At 38.2% G+C, this 18,141-nt stretch overlaps 2 protein-coding genes across 2 annotated transcripts in view; both read right to left on the bottom strand.

Moving 5' to 3' along the window:
* LOC118433375 overlaps positions 1 to 12,447 on the bottom strand; it is a 45,550-nt gene extending 33,103 nt beyond the window's left edge. Inside the window, exon 1 of the mRNA XM_035845275.1 lies at positions 11,512 to 12,447. The gene's annotated coding sequence lies outside the window, so the exon portion shown is untranslated. The remainder of the gene's footprint in view (positions 1 to 11,511) is intronic.
* Positions 12,448 to 12,993: 546 nt separating this feature from the next.
* Positions 12,994 to 18,095, bottom strand: LOC110862163 (beta-L-arabinobiosidase). The gene is made up of 10 exons (XM_022111340.2): positions 17,943 to 18,095; positions 17,785 to 17,860; positions 17,177 to 17,540; positions 16,524 to 16,795; positions 16,083 to 16,256; positions 15,626 to 15,841; positions 15,362 to 15,565; positions 14,959 to 15,238; positions 14,247 to 14,562; positions 12,994 to 13,847 (listed from the first exon to the last, which is right to left on the bottom strand). Exons 3-10 carry the CDS (start codon positions 17,513 to 17,515, stop codon positions 13,210 to 13,212), a joined length of 2,439 nt encoding a protein of 812 aa, XP_021967032.1. The 5' UTR covers positions 17,516 to 17,540; positions 17,785 to 17,860; positions 17,943 to 18,095; the 3' UTR covers positions 12,994 to 13,209.
* Between the last annotated feature and the right edge of the window lie 46 nt (positions 18,096 to 18,141).

The following is an 18,141-nucleotide window of genomic DNA, read 5'->3' as shown; positions in this document are numbered from 1 at the left end:
AGCTGCGAATTTTTTTCCTATTTCTTTTGTGTTGCGTCATTCTCATATATTTTTGGAATCCCAGCTGGACGTGGGCATACTTTCTTGTTTTTGTCTTGATTACGACGACCATAAAGTGCTTTCCCTTCTGGTCGGCTGCTTATATGACCTGGCTGTCTCCGTGTCATTGTTTTCTCTCCATTTCACTTTCTCTCTCTCAGGGAATGACTTGACACGCGAGACATGACTTGCAAGCACAATGAGAGAGAAAGCAGAAACCACACGCTAAATAATTGCCCAGCCTTTTCACTACGTTTATCCCTATATTCTTGTATTTAATTTGTGCTTTATAGATAGACCGATGTCACGTTAAAATAGTTAAAAGCGTAATAACTATGAAGAAAATAGTGCAATTCAATATTAAATTAAATGAACTCAAAATTAGAAGATTGAACAGTTTAGTTATTTAACATCAAAACAAGTGGTATCAATTACTGTATTTTGACTTAATATTTTTTTCTATTTTGTTCAAACTTTTGGGGACTTTATAACTTTATGCACAGCTTGTAAAGTATTTCCAAACATGAGTTGGCTTGAGTACCCCCATTCTGGACTTTCTCCTCCTAAAAATACTCCTCTACTCGTGGTGGCAATTAAGCTAAAAGTGAGACAAATATCTTATGCGACATGAATCGTGCAGAACATGTCACTTTTCTTACTTTTTCTTCCTTAAGAAAATTACCATGTCGAAATTCTCCACCTGAGTACGTGTCACTCCATATTTTATACTGCAAAAAAAATCCTACTTTCCATCCTTAAATAGTCAAACTTTTCTTATATTTCTTAAACAAGGGGAAAATGTAAAGGTTAAAAAATGAAAGAAAGATTAAGCTGCTTTGTTGGTCGTAAGGAATAATTGATGTGCTTGTTCCCCTTACTTTTATCTCTTACTTTTTGCGTTACAGGGTTTCTAAAACTGTAAATGTGATAACATATCAAAACCTGTGTGGAAAAATCAGAATTTCGGTTTTTCGAAAATTTCTAACCCCGCACGGACCAGGTTTCCTTGCACTCATTCAGTTAGGAAATATTCAAATTTTTCAGGTCAAGAGATATTTACCAAGAAATGCAAATTTGTTACCAAACTTTTAATGAAAAATCTTACTTATCATAACGAAATCTAACAATAAGTAAAAACCTGCCAACATTTGTTTGCTACAGGAAAATGGAGCAAATACACAGCCCGAAAAACACCAGGCCCTATAAAAAACACAGTGTTTGAAACCTTTCTCTCCTAAAAAATGAGGTTTAGCAGATTATACGAAGGTGAATAGTGCATGTTTTGTCTAATTGATTTGCTTGTCTGTCTGTCCGTCTGCTTCTTAATTTTTAACCTTTTCTTCACCCACGACGTTTCTATTTCGGGGGGAAGATTAGCCCGTGTACTTTTTTACTTTCACTTTGTTCTACTCTATTCCGCCCCACGTAACATATTTCGTTAAGGAAAAAAGAAAGCAAACTTTGTCCTTAATGTGAGTTATTTCTTAAATAATTCGCTCCGGATGGTAACAAATGTGAATTTCGTAACCTTACTCGGTAACAATAATCCAGTCTATAAAAACCTAACGGTGCTACTTCAAAGTTCCTCTTCGAAATGCTTTAATGTTGGTCATGTGGACGAGAATTTTAGGCTTGCCACTAATTACTCTGAGGCCTGAGAGGTTTATCTTCCAGACCCACTCGTGACTAAAGTACGAAACTCAAGTGGCCCTTAGCACATAATGCAAACAATCCCCTTTTTCGACAGTCAGTCAGTTGTCAAATGGGCACTTGACTAGCGGCTCAAAATATAACGGGGAAACAAAAATATGTCATTATTATGGAATGACGCAATTCCTCGTGTAAATAAATCCTAAATTATGGCGAAAACTGAGGACGTCCTGAAACCCAGATGATTTTCATAGAATCAAGCAGAAATTGAAATCAATGATATGGTTTTTTATTAACTTTATTAACGGCGTTGCTCAACCCAAATAAAAACGAAATATGCAAGTTCTCCGCGTTTATAATTCGAATTTCTAATTAATTACATAATTACACTAGCCACAAGAAATATGCAAATTCCGAAATTTAATCAGAGATAAAAAAAAGTAGCCAATTTAATAATTTGTGTAGCAGTGCTGTGTATGTAAATCATAATTATCTTGGTTTAATTAATGACACAAGTACTTGTTTTGGGTAATTACTTTATCGCGTGTGCTTTCCACCACGGCTTTGTTTTTGATTGAACAGTAGCTAAAATTTGACGCAGCAACGTCCAACCTTAAAATCATAAGTACGAACTATAATTCCTGAAAAATACTTGGTGTAAGATTGTGCCCATTAATTTGTAAATTATGAATGTGTAATTGTACAAAATGATCAAATACAAATTTTGTACTGAACCAGAGTTAAATTTCTCCACATTCCGGTTGTACATAAGCTCAAACCTAAACTAATTTCAGCATACACACGTCGGGTAACAAATATCATGACCAAATCGGTAGCAAAACATTGTATAAAAAATAATCACTTCAATCCAAATTAAAAGAACCAATATATAAGAAATAATTAACGACAAAACATTTATATAAGGCACAAAACGACTAAAATGGTGAAATAACCAAAAGACCCAAACTGCAAACATGCACATTTGAGAGAAGAGAGAGTGAAGTGAAAGTTCAATCCATTTTATTCATCAGTTTACTATGAGAGAGAGAAAGCAAACGAGAGCGAGGAAGAGCGAGAATTACGCAATTGAATTAGTCCACAGTCATCCAAAATCCAATTATTTCTAAAGCCTGCTCCTCACTCTTAACAATTCACTAGCCAAATTTTCTCCCGCTTCGGGTCGATAATGTGAGGAGGAAGTATTTGCAACGACACAAAATCGGTGACAGAATTTGAAAAATTAACAACATTGACTGCGTAATACTTGCTACCCGGTAGTAATAATTTTTAACAAAACATGATCAATGGTAACAACTTTCACCACCAAAAAATCACATGTTTATCATTTTACCGTTTACATAACTCCCCAAACCGTCCCGAACTCTGGGTCACATTCTATCCCAAAATTTCTAAGGGTGTCCAATTGTGAAATTCCATGGCATTCATACATATTCCATTCCTCTCGTCGTCATTGGAATCATCACTCCTTACTCTAAAAACAACTGGCAATAAGTTATCCAATTTCTCTCCCCCAAATTATGGTTATTGTTCCCATCAAAATTATCATTGTCAGCAAATTGCTCCCTTCACACGACAACTTGCACACCCAAAACTTTCCCCAATCTCTCTCTAGCTTTCTTAAACAAACTCAACTCTCTCGCTCACTTGCTTCCGACCTGATGCTCTTTTTAGTTTTGAGATATGTCCCCTCTTCCTCTTTAGGTCTGTTCAATCACCAAATTTAAAATCAAGTCGGGTGCCCGTCGAGTGTAAGTGTCGACCAAGCAGGACATTGATTCACTTGTCGTCTCGTTTTATTGAGGAGTGCAGTACCGTATTTCTTTAAGGGTAGGTTAATCCTGTCATAAAACTTGTAGGGGAGACTTCATATGGCCCGAGCCATTGTGCATCATGTTACAATAGATTTTATTAACCTGGCTGAACTTTAGAGTTGTAGGTCTAATTTAACAAATAGTGTGTCACCCTGTTTTGTACCTTTGGCTAACTAAAATGTGTAGACAGTTTACTGGTGCGATTTGATTTCAAATTTCGAAGAAAATTTGGAAAATTTAGCGCTGAGTTAAGTTCAGTCTACTGTTCATTCAAAAAATAGAAACAAACATCCTTACATTTCTTTTAAAAGGTTAAAATTTTCTAATCTGTTAGTCTACCAGATAACCTCTCAGATTTTTTGTCTCTATTGTTTTTAAACGAAACAGGATATAGATACATAGATACCTATGCATTTTTAAATCGTATGTCCGACACGAATACCCCAACACACTCGACATGTCGATTCCATAAGACCGAGATGGGGGGGCATCTCGGTCTAAAAATGTTTATCTTTCTCTCTCGTAATTTGGTTGCGACGTGGACTACAAAGTTGTTGATTGTAAAGAACGAAGGGAAAGATACATACGGAGGGACGAGAGCGGGATAAATTAGTCCGGTTGGGTGGGTCTGGAAAATATCGAGTACAATACCTCCATCTCCACCACCGGATCAGGAAGGTGGGCATGCAGATGGTTCTAGGTAAAAGGTCCTCCCTTCACTCTCCCCATCCATCTCCTTGTTGTCCTTTCCCTTTGTTTGCCTTCGTACGAGAAGAAAGGGGGGAAAGCGTTAACTTATTTATTGGATGGAAGGTGCATTCGTCGCGTGGATGGAAAATGGATGAAGATCAAAAGACTCAAAACTGGCAGGCAAGCGGCTAAATGAGGATGTCACAAGGAGGACGACACAATATCACACGAGAAGCTTTACCTTTCACTTTCTTAGATTCTCGCACGGAATACAAAGGATGGGACAAGTAAACCGAACGGGAAGAATGGAAGAAGAAGACTTTGTTTGTGGTAGAATGGAGGAGAGAAAGCGTGGTGAAAGTGAAGATAGTTGGTGTGCAGGTTTAAATAAGTTGTTGTGCTGGGTGTGGGGAAAGTATGTATACAAGTAGTTTTTGTGCTTGGCCGAGATAATATTTGCATAATTAGGGTTTTTTAAAAAAGAAACACAGGTAATCTGTGTGGGAGTTATTTTATTCGGGACGTTAATCCGGAATACTTTCACTTTTTCACACACAATTGTGCGAGAATAATTATTTCAACACCAATTTTTAAGAAACTATTTGATATTAATTTACTAGTTTTTAGGTAAAATTAAAAGTTAGGGGAATAATTAATGTCTGATTTCAGTACGAGTTTAGCAAATTGATCATATAAAATCTATACAGTAAGTACACAAATTTAAAAAAAATTTCATTTCGAATTTTACCAAACTATTAAAGATTTTCTGTTTGTAATAACAAGAAGAGATCTCTCTTGCTATTTTGCAATTAAAAACTACGTCCAAAATTATTAGTGGCGTTGAACCTTGTAAAAGTTTCATGTTACAGCTTTTTATGCCAGAGTTTCTGACTAGAGAACAAACAGGTAGAAAATTAGTTAGCATGAAAACGGTGTGCGGTTTATTCATTTCCTAATTTCAAGTTTCAAAATTCACGATAAACAAAACAGGGGTCAAAAAGTATGGTTAATTTTTCAACTTCCTTCCTCAGGAACAAATAATAATTTGAGATAAGGGCACATAATACGTGATAAAGTCTTAGCCCAAGGAGAAAAATATATAACTGTAGAAAAATCTGGGCGTAAAATTGTGTGGCCTCTGAAGCCTGATAATATCTAAATATGTAGCACCCACCCTAAGCAATACTTTGGCAAATTGATAACACAAAATAGCCCCTTGATAACAAGACATTTGGTCGTGCATATAGCTCAATCCTACCAAAAGCAAATATCTATTGTACATAACAAACAATGGAGATCTTCCAGCGTATGCTCTCCTATTTTGACAAAATTAGTGTGAATCATACATAAATACTATGCATAAATAAATAATTACATAAATTTAATAAATATGCAATTTGAAAAAGACGTTTGGCTGAGATATTTGCATCCGAAGAGAAGAAAACGCGCAGTTACAAGAGTTCACAAATTTAATACTTTTTATATTTATGGCTCGCTTTCTCCTTCTCAATTATCTCTCTGCCCAACCTGCGCTTTGATAGATTGCAAATTTCAAACTAATTAAATTTGCGATCAATTAACACCACTTTATCGAAGAGCATACGCTGGGAGACCTCCATTGTGAGCATCTTTGCCGAATTGGATGCTAAATTGGTTGTAAATTGCGTTTTTATTTATGTAAGTACTATCAGTATGCAAATTGGTACGAAGTATTACGAAGCATATCCAAAGTACCAGTTTTCTATTGAAGAGCACCCGATACGTGTCTTTGATCATGATCATCAATCATTGGAGCACATTGCATGGCATTATTATGATTATTGGTGTAAAGATTCCATGCTGATTAGAAAGATCAGAGCACACTCGTTACTTTCTCCTTCTTGGAGAGAGAGCTCGTTAGGAAAAAAACTTCAAAGCAAAAGTTTCCTCCTACTTTGGGCGAAATCAAACAAGATTCTTCTTCTTTTCACATTTGTCGTCATCTTCTCGCGTGCGTATCAATATTCAAAGTTTGATCGTGATTATGATTATTCCAAGGATCGTGTGATGCATGTGCACACGGCGTGATTCGGCTCAAGGGAAATACGTAAGTGGCTAACGAGCGAAGTTTATAGGGTTGCAAATATGAATACTTGATATACAAGTACGAGTTCTTATTAATAATAATTCGGTAATGAATGTCACGTGGAGTATTAATGATTTATAACGGGTTTGGTAATACTTTTTCTCGGATTTGTGGGTCAAAGCCCTAGTGGAATTTTAAAGGTTTCGCCTTGAATTTGTACGCTTAGACAAATTGGCACCGATTAAAGTTTTATATTATTTATATTTGGAAATAATTTAATTTCGAACGAACTACGAGTCTCTCTCCAGTTCATCAAAAATGGTTTTATTCGACATTTTGATTACGACAAAATTAGTAATTAATTAAGCGCAACATTATGTTATAATTTCATATAGCACAAATCAGTACGTAGTTGTATGCAAACATTGTTCCCCTTTTTGATGTTTAAGTTAGTAAGTCTCGCGTGTTCAAAAAATTTTAAAATAAGTAAGTTCTTCAAATTCGATAAAAGTCACACCTTTTCGCCCAGTTGAAACCCTGGATTACAATTTTTTGTAACATAAGAACCGAGGATTTGATTTTGATCATGATGAAAAGATCGTCTCTTTCAGTGGAATAATTTCCTCTCTCAATTTTTTTATGCTCGTCATCCTTCCACTTTTTGAATTGGGAGTGTACACATGAGACATCACTTTTTAATTTGTTTTTTTGCTTAACATTTCTTACCTGGAATAATTGTCAAAAAAGTCAAATTTCCTAAATATAAAAGTTTCTAATAACTTTCTCTAATGTTTACTTGAATTTAGTGAACGATTATTTCGGTAATAAATTGTTTCTAGCAAATTCGGTAACAATTTTGTTACCATATTATATAGAGTGCGCGTACCCTTTATGATGCTGATTGCATGCGCGTGTAGAATTATCCAGTATTTGCTGATAATAACGAGGATAAGAGAAAGATGATCTTTCCACGAATAATATTTGAGCAGATGCGCCCACAATTCGCTCGCGGCAATTTACATAATCTGATTTCGAAGAGAACAAAGTCATCATGGTTTCATTCCATCCGGCTTTGTTTCCAGCGGGCCGTGCATAAAGCGTGGAATCGAACCCTAGTTTTAAGCATACTTTGGTAACAAAATGACTAACAAAGTGACGCTACTTAATTTGTTTTTGCTAATATTTCGTCTTAATTTATCACTGATTGGTAACAAATTTGAATTTCGTGATAGATTATTCCCAGAAGTTCCATCTCACTGTTTATGAACAGCCCATCCTTTCACCAAAATTTTGTCAGTAACGTTTCATTCAGTCCCGCGTAACTTAATCCAGCCGTGATTTCAAAGTAAGTTATAATTTGAAATCGAATCGCTTTACAGCAAAACTAAACCACGTGCAGATTAGCATCCTCTCGTCATCTCTCGACGGATATGATTCGCTCCTTCATATCATGCCCGACCGGTATTAAAATTTGGATCAAATCCAAACCGAAGGAAGGAAAATTTGCTCCGTGATGTGGAGTAAATCGGATGAAGTAAATTTCCCAATAATTTTTGGAGTGAACCTCGCAAAAATATAAACACATACGCAAGAGAATAAAGTAATGGAACAATTTTGTAAATATTTTGCACACTTGTCAAGCCAAGAAAAAGGATTAAATTTTGATCCGCGTCTCGTACAAATCGTATAAATTTTGGTTTTATCCAATTTTAGATGCTAATTCGAAAATTGTCTTCAGTTTAAACTGTGAACACTAGTTGTCGTTTTGCATACCAATATTTACTCATTTAATGAATGCGTTCTGTGAATTTTTTTCAAAGAAGCATGGCTTTTGTAAAATATTCAAGAATTTGAGGCAGTTAAAAAACAAGAATTTGTAACTCTGATAATTTCGGTGTATGTATGTCATTGCGAGTTTTATACTTCAACCTAACCAATTTTAAGTATTTTTCTAATTAGAGAAAATATATTTTATTTTAAAAATATTTATTTCCAAAAACCAAATATTATTAAATACTTTACGCAAATGTTACCCTGAAAATAATGATAGCAATTTAATTTGTGGTGAATGTGATATCACAACGCCATGATTTAATAATTTTAATTTTTGTAAACGTGTAAGGGAATACAGGTTAAAATGGATGGTGACAAAATTGATGATTCTTTAGTGTTCTTTAAATTTTATGTAACACGATTGCGTGAGATGACATGGAAGTAAACTATTACGCAGTTTGGAACCGCTTATAAATTTACATGTGGAGATCCTAGTGTCTAAATTGCCAAATATATTTTTAAGCAAGTCTTGAGAAATAAAATATTTACAAAACATTTCACATTTCGCAGATTTCACCCCATAACCACACCCATTTTGTCCTCCTTGATTAATCCCTTTCCCTAATAAATAAACTAACTTCCAGCTTCCATAAATTTAACAACTGTTCAGAATATCGTCACTATCTGGGAAAAATTTGACGACAAAATCAATCCTACCATGTCAGAACTCAGAAATATCTACCTTTCCAAAAAATAAGACCACCGTCACCAGTTTCGATTTGATTTCCATATTTCACTCCATTCCGTCCTCACTCGGCAGCATTTTGAGTGAGCTTTTCCCACACGGAATGGCATGACTTTCTCTCCCTTCGTCAACCCACTATTTGCACAGGGGATCCCACAGCCTGGGACGGAGAGTGAGTCGATATGATGTAATATTGTACAAATATGTGTGGGATATTGTGGAAGGATCGGATTTGGATTCAGATTCTGCCCGATGAATAAATAAAGGCGAATAAATTTGTTTCCTGTTGTTCCCCAGATTTCCGTCCGGTTGTGGTGGTGCAGGTCTTTATTTGAGAAAGTATGTGCTGATATGGGCACCAGGAGGAAGCCATGCAGACTGCATGACCAAAATGTCCTCGTGTTTCGTACACTCTAAAGAATCCGGTAACACATTTTCGACAAGGTAAATAATCACATGGCCGATGTGTGTATTTACGAAAAAATAAGAACTTTCAGAAAATTTGCAGTTTTGAATTTAATACTGGATTTTTTGTTATCCAATATTTTACAAGTTCGAAGTTTTAGATTTTTTGTTAATGTTCACGCCTTTAATAAAAAATAAGAACGCTAATCAAACTTTAACTTAAAAAACAGGTTCACTTTGCGTTTGCTGAGAAGAATGTAATAGGATGTCATTTGGTGATAAAAGTGATTTTTTACTTTATCGATAAATGTCACACAAATGGTAAAAATTATTGTCTCGTATTTTAAAATTAAAAGTTACAAGTTCCAAAAAACATAAAACTCAAGAAACTATTTCATGTGCACCCTGGTTGCTTTGTTAGTCTTTCGCCTGCTATAGAAATTTCCTGTCGATTTTGTCCCCAAAACATGGGAATCTATTTGGCATTGTCTTTATCTTTATTTTCCTTTGCCTTTATTCCGTTGCGTGTCCTTTATCTGTATTCAGGAGTTTCAAGTGGAATGGGAAAAAAGGGATAGAAGGAAGAGATCAAGAGCAAATACAAATAATAAATAAATAAAGTGGGCGCGATCTCGTCACTCGGGGAGAAAGTTCCCTCCCTACTTTCTCCTATTGTGAGTAGATAGAGTTGCATTTATGCCCATGTCCAGTGCATTTAAGCATTATTGCATTCACATTGTCCAACTTTTCCTGCTTCCCCCCATTTAAATATATGCCCCACAAGGTGAACGTCATAATAATGGTCAAGGCATTTATGCAAAGTGCCAGCCTAATTTCATGCCGTGACGATTTGTTTTGTACATTTGAGTGTATCGTTTAAAGGGTGGGATACATTAGAAAATCAAAAATTCATTCATTTAACTCCTGATTTTCCTTCGTCATCTTTTTTTATAGACGCGCTGGTACAGGATTTTACTGGGTTGCAAAGCTCTGAGTGAATTACTGGTGCAAATTTGGAATGGGTGGGTATTACGATAAAGTTTTCGCTGTAGCCGTTGTTGTTCTGGGCTGGAGTGGTAATAAATAAAAGGAGCCCTTTGTACATCCATGTGCGTATCGTGCATGGTACAATTCCTGTGGGAGGGACAGGACCTACTACCCCGTCCAATAGATCACACCCCTTCTGCAGGGTCCCCACGGAAGTAGAAGTCAGAAGTGGTGGAGGCGGACGGAGAAATAAACAATGATGAAAAGGAGTGGAGGAGAGAGAAAGGTGTAATAATGTCGTGAGAAGAAAGTAATCCGGCGAGGTCGGTGTTGTCTTACGACGTAAGACGACCCACTCCACTTGGAATTAATGATGAGGACAAGAAAGCGAAAGTGAAATCTTAGCCACGTCCAACACAAGAAGTTTATTAAATGTGTTTCGCCTGGGTAAAAACCAGAGGACAAAAATAATAAGATTTTTTTTTATTGGATTCGCGTCGTGCTTGTAAACTGCACAAGGAAGAAAAGCTGGCAAGACTGAGATTATTTGATGGACTTTAAATTACAATGTATGTGTAGGTACCCGTGAAAAATTCAAAAAGTTATTATGACATTTTGAAAAGTTTGGAACGCAATTAAACTCACGTGATTAAAATCTCTTAACGAATCTTACTCAATTTGTATGAAAATGAAAATTTACTCTAGGTTTAAACAACTGTTTCAAAATCATCCAAGACCTTTTCGAAAATCTTATTTTCAAAATTATTTTCGTATTGTTCAAATTCAATGGTGCATAAATATATAAATGGGAAAACAATAGAAACCAGTTTCCCCGAGAAGCTTACTTGGAGGAAGAAATATAGACAGGGCTTGGAATTTACGTAACTCTATACACTTTTCCTCCGCACTTTCACTACTACCACCACTTGGGCAGGAGTAGTGCCGTGCGGACGACTGCAGTGAAAGTCGTCGTCTCAATTTCTCTCTACCTCAAAGAGGAGGAAAACAGTGCCAAAGAAACTTGAATTAGAAGTTCGAGTCAAAGATGGAAGGAAGGAAGGAAATAAGCAAACGATTTCCTGGAGTGAAACTGAGATCACGTTTCATCCAGTCACGTAGATTTAGAGTTAGTACATAATTGTGGTAATTAACACAAATATAATATACTGTTTAGTATCATTAAAATTATTTCCGAAATTTATATTTTGTTTAAATGCAAAATATTAAATCACACTTTCGCATTTTTTGGAAACCTTTTATAGTTTTGTGGCAATTTTACACAAGACATTCAAAAATTACACACTATTTATACAAAAAATACTTACCTGAATTGTTTCCTGTTTAAAATGGCAGCAAATTTACCAACTTGTTTACGATCCACCTTAAGAAAAATTGGAGAACAGCTTTCACCAGAATTTTTTTGGAAATACTGTAAATTCTCAAACTTTTAGAAACGAAACGATATGGTCCAACGAGGTCAATGAACCTTCTGTTCTGTTCCTTTATCCTTCCGCTGGTTGATTTTTATTTCAAAAACGTCCCAAATGAAGGTCAATGACCTGCACACTTTCACCCAGGTCAGGCCCCATCATGCTCAACCACACCACTCGGTTCAAGTCTGAATCACACGGTGCCAATTTACTTTTGTACAGCCAATCCTTAAAGCATTGTCACCACGTGATGGTACCGTTTGTTATCTTGTCCAGAGACCATTTCATCCTCAATTTTGTCCTCCATGCCCCTCCCCCTCGACCGCTATTGTCACCAACGCGGTGACAATTCTTCCCCTTCAAATCCTCTCCTTGTCACAGAATCATTCTCCGTCGTGTTATTTAAACTTAAATACTGCGAGGAGAACCCCCAAAGAATTCGTAAAAAGTAAATGTATTTAATTCCAACGGATTTTCATCACCAATTATCAGTTAGCATTTACTGAACAATTCGTCCCTTCGTCCGACTAGAATTGTACTTTGGTAACTTTCGCAAATTCACATTTTCACATGAAACACCGGTTTTCTCTTCTGCGTTGAGTATTACTTAAATCCTCGTCGCACTTTTCCCACTTTCACTTTCCTTCTTCACAAGACCACATTGCACGTCTCGTGTCCACTTTCAGTCTCTCTTTTAGTCCATCAAAATAAGTTTGGTAGAACAAATTGTCGTCAATGTGAGACTACGGTCACGGAAATTGTGAGAATTGTGAGTTCCCCCCCGGAAATCCCGTTGGAAAAATGAGAGCTCGCGGCGCACAGGTCTGCACTGCGCTGCTCTGAAAACGACACTGAAGTCCCGGTATATATGAAGCCCTCTGTTTCTACTACACTGACATGCGCCCAACCGCCGCAGTGTACGGTACGCTCATCAGTGTACATAGTTGGTGTATTTCTTTCGCCAAAATTCTCATCTCAAAGTTCGACACTTTCCTCTCTGCGATATTCATCTTCTCATTTTAGGCTGTTCGGTACCGTTGCTGAACAGCAACCGTAGGGATTTTTGCATAAGGACAACATTGTCTTTATGCAAAAATCCCTACGCCAAGTTTGGAGAATCCAGGCACCAAGCCACCTTTCATCGAGACATTTGCAAATTCATGCTGGATTGTAATAACATTAATGCACCCGGTAAAATCATTATCAATAGAAATGTGTGATTTAAACATTTCCGACATATCCAATCTAGGCGTGTGATAATGGATATCGAGGTCTGCGGAATTAAAAAACACGTATGAACATACATGCCAAAAGTTTTAAAGTGCTTTTAAATAGTTAAAAGAGCGTTCCATTAAAAGAGAGTTTTAGAACCAAGAATATGTGCCAATTTGTTGCAATTTTCGCTTTTTTATTTGTCAACTTCTTCAAGCTTTGTCAATTATGCATATTTTAATTTTAAAATTTTGAACAGTTCATAGTTTAACCATTTAATTAAAAGGTTAAAATTTAGGATTAATTGCCGAAATGGCGTCCACCTTATGAAAGTTCATTACAATTTTGACATCGTTTAATTATTCTGTAAACACAAGTAATTTATTGATCTCCCCCCACAATCCTAATTCTATCCAATTGCACCAAATCGACGCCTCTCTGCCGGAAAACGAGGACATTTCCTCCCCTCCAGAGCGGTACAGTGACCCGAATGACGCCATCGTCCAGATTAAATTCCCCCCAGCCCGTTTCCGTCGGGGGAAAGGAGAGGTCAACCTCGTGGAAATTATTCACCTTCAAGGTCATTCCTGCCGTGACCTGGGCCCCATTCGTGTAACCGATAACAATCTCATAATCTCCGGAAACATCTACCCAAACGCCGGTAAATTCTGCCGACATGTCGTCGTCGCCACTTCTCGCGCCCACGTACGATCTGCCTGACGCCGTGGGGGAGGTGAAGATATCGCTCGTGCCGGTAAGATACCCATCCTCGGCCTCATAGCCAACATCACTTTGCGGCCAAGGCGCCCAAATTTCGACCTCCGACACACCTACAAACGTTCCTTGGGAGATGTTATTCGTGAAAATGAGGCGAATCCATTCCGTCGCGACGGGGCGGAAGTCAACCGTCCAAACATTGTTGGGTACGCAGATCGCGGGGGTTAAAACCTGGTCCAGCGTAGGAGTCCAGGCCTGCAGAGATGTGTCGAAATATTCGGCGGTGATGGAAGTTGGACAATCTGTGTGGTGGGTTTGAATCAAAGGTCAAATTGGGGAAAGTTTCTTTGAGAATTTCGAATCATACCTGTTCACTTTCATTCATTTGGCTGAATATGACAGTGAATCAAGTCAATGAAAGTGATTGAAAGATTCCGTCATTTTAGATGAATCGACTGTGAATGAAAGGATTTCTCACTCATTTCATTTTTCACTCTATTCTTAATACATGGGACGGAGTAAGAAATGAAGTCGGATGAAGTGAAATGAAATGAATTTAAACGAAAATGACTGAATATGAATTCTTCAGTCAGAAATCCTGATGACTGACTTTTGAACGAAAACTAAATTTTCGAACAGGTATGTCTCGAATATGACTAATGATGACCTTCGGAAGTTTCGTTAAATTTTGCCTCACTTACCCACGCCACGACCTTCCGCGTAATCCGAGTAGACGTAGAGCTTGACTTGATTTACGACCCTGATCCTTCCCGGCCCAAAGTTGATGGCAAACCAGTCCTCGGCATCGATTCGATTGCCATAGTTGGACCATCGGTTGATTGGGATAAAATCGTAAAATATTCGCCCGTCGACGGCCTGCCAGATGGACGAATCTCCATTTATGAAGGACGCCGAGGGGGCGGGATAGCCAAAACTGTTCACATTCGCAGCGTAATTTTCCTGGCGGCGGCGTCCTGTGGGGTATGAAGGGTCGGGGATGGGGGGCGGAATGGCAACCTTGGGAAATTATCCAATTACATTTTATAAACCATCTCAATTACTGAAAACTCTCAAATAAATCTAGTTGAATATGTAAATAATTTGTAGATACAAAAAATTGCAAGTCGAAAATTGCGTAACGAGAAAAGTTCTCCAATAAAAATTGCAATTCAAACGGCTGAAAAATTATATCATACGTACATCCAAACAAGCGTCATCTTAATCTCCATAATTATAGATTAAAAAATATTTTTTCGCAATTTTTATCTCATGCTAAAACTATTTGAAATGGCCAAATCTACAAAATCTGCCATTTCCCGGAACTCTCAAAAATTGATCGAATTTACAAACTCTAAAATCACTAAAATCTCAAAAATCTCCCCAGCTCTCAATGTTTCCCAAACTCTGGCTGACCTTCATCAAGCCCACCGTGGGCCTTGACCCTGCCAGCCCGCCGTTCACCCAAACTTGCATGCCCGGCCCACCGCTGCTGTTGTACCGCGATCCGTCTCGGTCCCACAACACCGTCACGTTGTGACCGTGGTAGGACACGTGCTCCGCGATGAAATAGTCCCAGGTCGCGGGCACGAGCGGATTCACTTGGAAAAAGTCGTCCCCCTGAGGCTCTATCCCGATAAGGTCGGATAACACGTTATCATTGTACGTAGAGTGGGCATAGTGCTCAGAGTGGTTTCTAAATAATAAAATATGTAAGAATACTTGGGATGCAAATTAAGAAAGAAATATCACATTGCATGCACCCAATACAAAATCACACTCAAATTGGATGCAGAAAATCACCCAAATTTGGACCGACCTGCCATCACACACCCAGAAATCCCCATGGGGGGAGTGGCACTCCGCTACGTAGGGTTTCCCATCCTTGTATTGCGTCCGCGCATACTTGTTCAGCATTCCGACGTAATCCGCCACCGTCACGAAAGCGGAGGGATAACGTTTCAACTGCGCCGCCAAAGCGCGCAGGGTGTGACCAGTCGAGTAAGGCCACGAGTTACCATTCCTTCAGACAAATTGGATTTTAATTTTGCTTGCATGTATGTAAATACGCATGTCGACTTACCACCAGCAGCACTGACTCGTCTGATTTCCATCGAACCACTGACTCCGCATTTCGCACGTGGTGGGACCAAAGGCGGAATTGAAGCCTTCAGGATGGAGCAACTGGACCCAGGCGGCCTCAAATGTGGGGTCATCTTTGGGCGGAACTTCCCACCGCCACGGGTAGAAACCTATCTCTTCTCGGGCATCCAGCAAATCAAGGTTCGGGTTGTCCTCCCTGGAATAATTTAATGTCAATGTCAGGCCGCCAGCAATTTTCAACAATGCGACGATATTTTTGGGATTAGAATTCTAGGAGATGTAGATTCAGGGAATCTGGTTTTAGTGGCCGTTAACAATTTTAATGTAGCGTATGTATGAAATGCGGCGCATGAATTTGCATTCAAAATGCGATTTGAATGCAAATTTATGGTGCATGAATTAGGGTCGCCTTTTAATTATGATGACTATAGCCTTACCTGAAAACATGGTAGAAAAACTGTCTCACTGGATCCCACAAGTAGGTCACAATTGCGTTCCGAATCGCATTCGCCCGTTCTGCATACTCCGCCTCGATCACTGAGTCACCAACGAGGGCGGCAATTTTACTTATCGCCATTGCATTCGCGTACATTTCAGAGTTGAAAGATGGCCTGCAAATTAGGACAAAACAACAGATAATTTTTTCAAAATCAATCTTCTTCAACATTAAATTTATTTCTACGTTAATTTTTGTATGCAAAATATTTAATTTTCTCTCATTAAAGTTTAAAGTCTGGGCTTTCTAACTTCCTGAAATAATTTGTGTACCAAATCTGTATAAAATTTGACTTAATAAACGCATACTTAAAAAATAGTCTTGGGTTTTAGTGCGCGTTCAAAATTCCGCAATCCGCCACGCCTTAATTTTATTCTGTAACCTGTATCCTAGTCCGCCGTGGTAGGGGTCATCTGTCTGTTCCGAGCTGGCCGAGTGTTCCATGGCGTCGTCGTGCGGGGAGAGGAAGTAGAGGTCAAGGTTAGGTTCGAATTTGTGGTCCCATCCGCGAAAATTGGTCACGAGACCGGCTAGCTGGGCGGAGATGAAGGCGGCGTCTCCGTTGAGGAGGAAAGCGTTCCATGCAGAGTCAGCAATCCATTCTGAGTACTGCTGGTTGCCACCACCCTCTCGACCCCACACCGAAATGTAGTCCTGTAAGAAGTACAAACAGGTCTCGTCTAGTTATGTATAAGCCTAAAATTTAAGTTTTCTTGAAATTTTGCAGGAAATTATTTAATTTGATCCCCGTTTGTTATTGGCATATAAGTTTGCAAGTTTGTTATCCTCAATTATTTTCATGAAAAAATTAACATTTGATACCTTGTACCTATTTTTATGTTCTAACATATTCTAGCATTTGATACCTTAATTTTCTTCCTTTGAATCAATCTGTGACGTGTAACAACTTTGCCCAGCATTTTAGGCACATTAGTTTAAATGTGTACTAACAATTTTACATTAATTAATTCTTACACACCACAGTTAGCCACGTCATTGCACCAATATGTAATTACAAATTGAAAATTTTCTCACCTTGACATATTTCGAGTTTCTGAGCCATTTCGCCTCATCAATGTGGTGACCAGCGGCGGCGTTGATGGTATCGAATTTCTGCGAGTACCCGACCTTATGAACAAACTCGGTGATGACATATCCCGCTCCGGGCGTCGCGTAGCGCAGGTGGCGCTTCAACGAGGTCCACCGGTAATAATAGACCGCTTCGATCGCTGCGTCCGGCACTTCCAAAAATGGCACATTGGCCACAAACCACTCAGGTTCCGCGTAACCGACCAACTTGTCTTCAACGGAGACGAACGATGTCGTCTGCGCCGAGATGGTGGAGACAGAAAGTGCGACAAGAAGATGTATCATGGCGAATTTGGGCGTCGTTTTCGATCTGTTGGAGTTGATCAGGAGGAAATGTAAAAAAATAATAAAACAAAGTTTATATATCTCCTGCAACATCCCGGTGATCAATTGAAATGCACCGAAATGTCCTTGGAAAAATAATATCTATGAATATTAAATAAGGTGGATTTATTAGTTGGTCACTAATGAATCCGTCAAAGATTGCATGAGATAGGACGGAGTGGAGAACTTTTTCGAGTCTTGGCCACTTCCTGTGGTCGAAACGTGTGTACCTTTATTAAATTATTTCCTCTCGTCGACTTGTAGCATTCGATTGATTTTCAACAGTTCTCTTCCGGCACTCGACTCCTAAAAGTCACATTAAATTTAGTCTCTTACAGCCAATATGTATATATTGCCAATTAATGCCAATAAATGTGTGCTAAATTACTACGAGTTTTTCCGTCGGTTCGTTATCTCTCCCACACCCACAAGAGGTTATTTCTTGGGTACAACTATAAACTATTCACACTCAGGTCACACTCCTGTCATATTGTGTATTGTGTACAGTATCCTTATCAGATGGGGTTATCGAAATGATAACAACATAACAAATAAATGTGCCATTAATAATGTAGGTAGACACAGTT

The sequence above is a fragment of the Folsomia candida genome, unplaced genomic scaffold (assembly GCF_002217175.1).
Source record: "Folsomia candida strain VU population unplaced genomic scaffold, ASM221717v1 Fcan01_Sc049, whole genome shotgun sequence".
NCBI lineage: Eukaryota > Metazoa > Arthropoda > Collembola > Entomobryomorpha > Isotomidae > Folsomia > Folsomia candida.
This window is presented reverse-complemented; position numbering and strand designations above follow the sequence as displayed.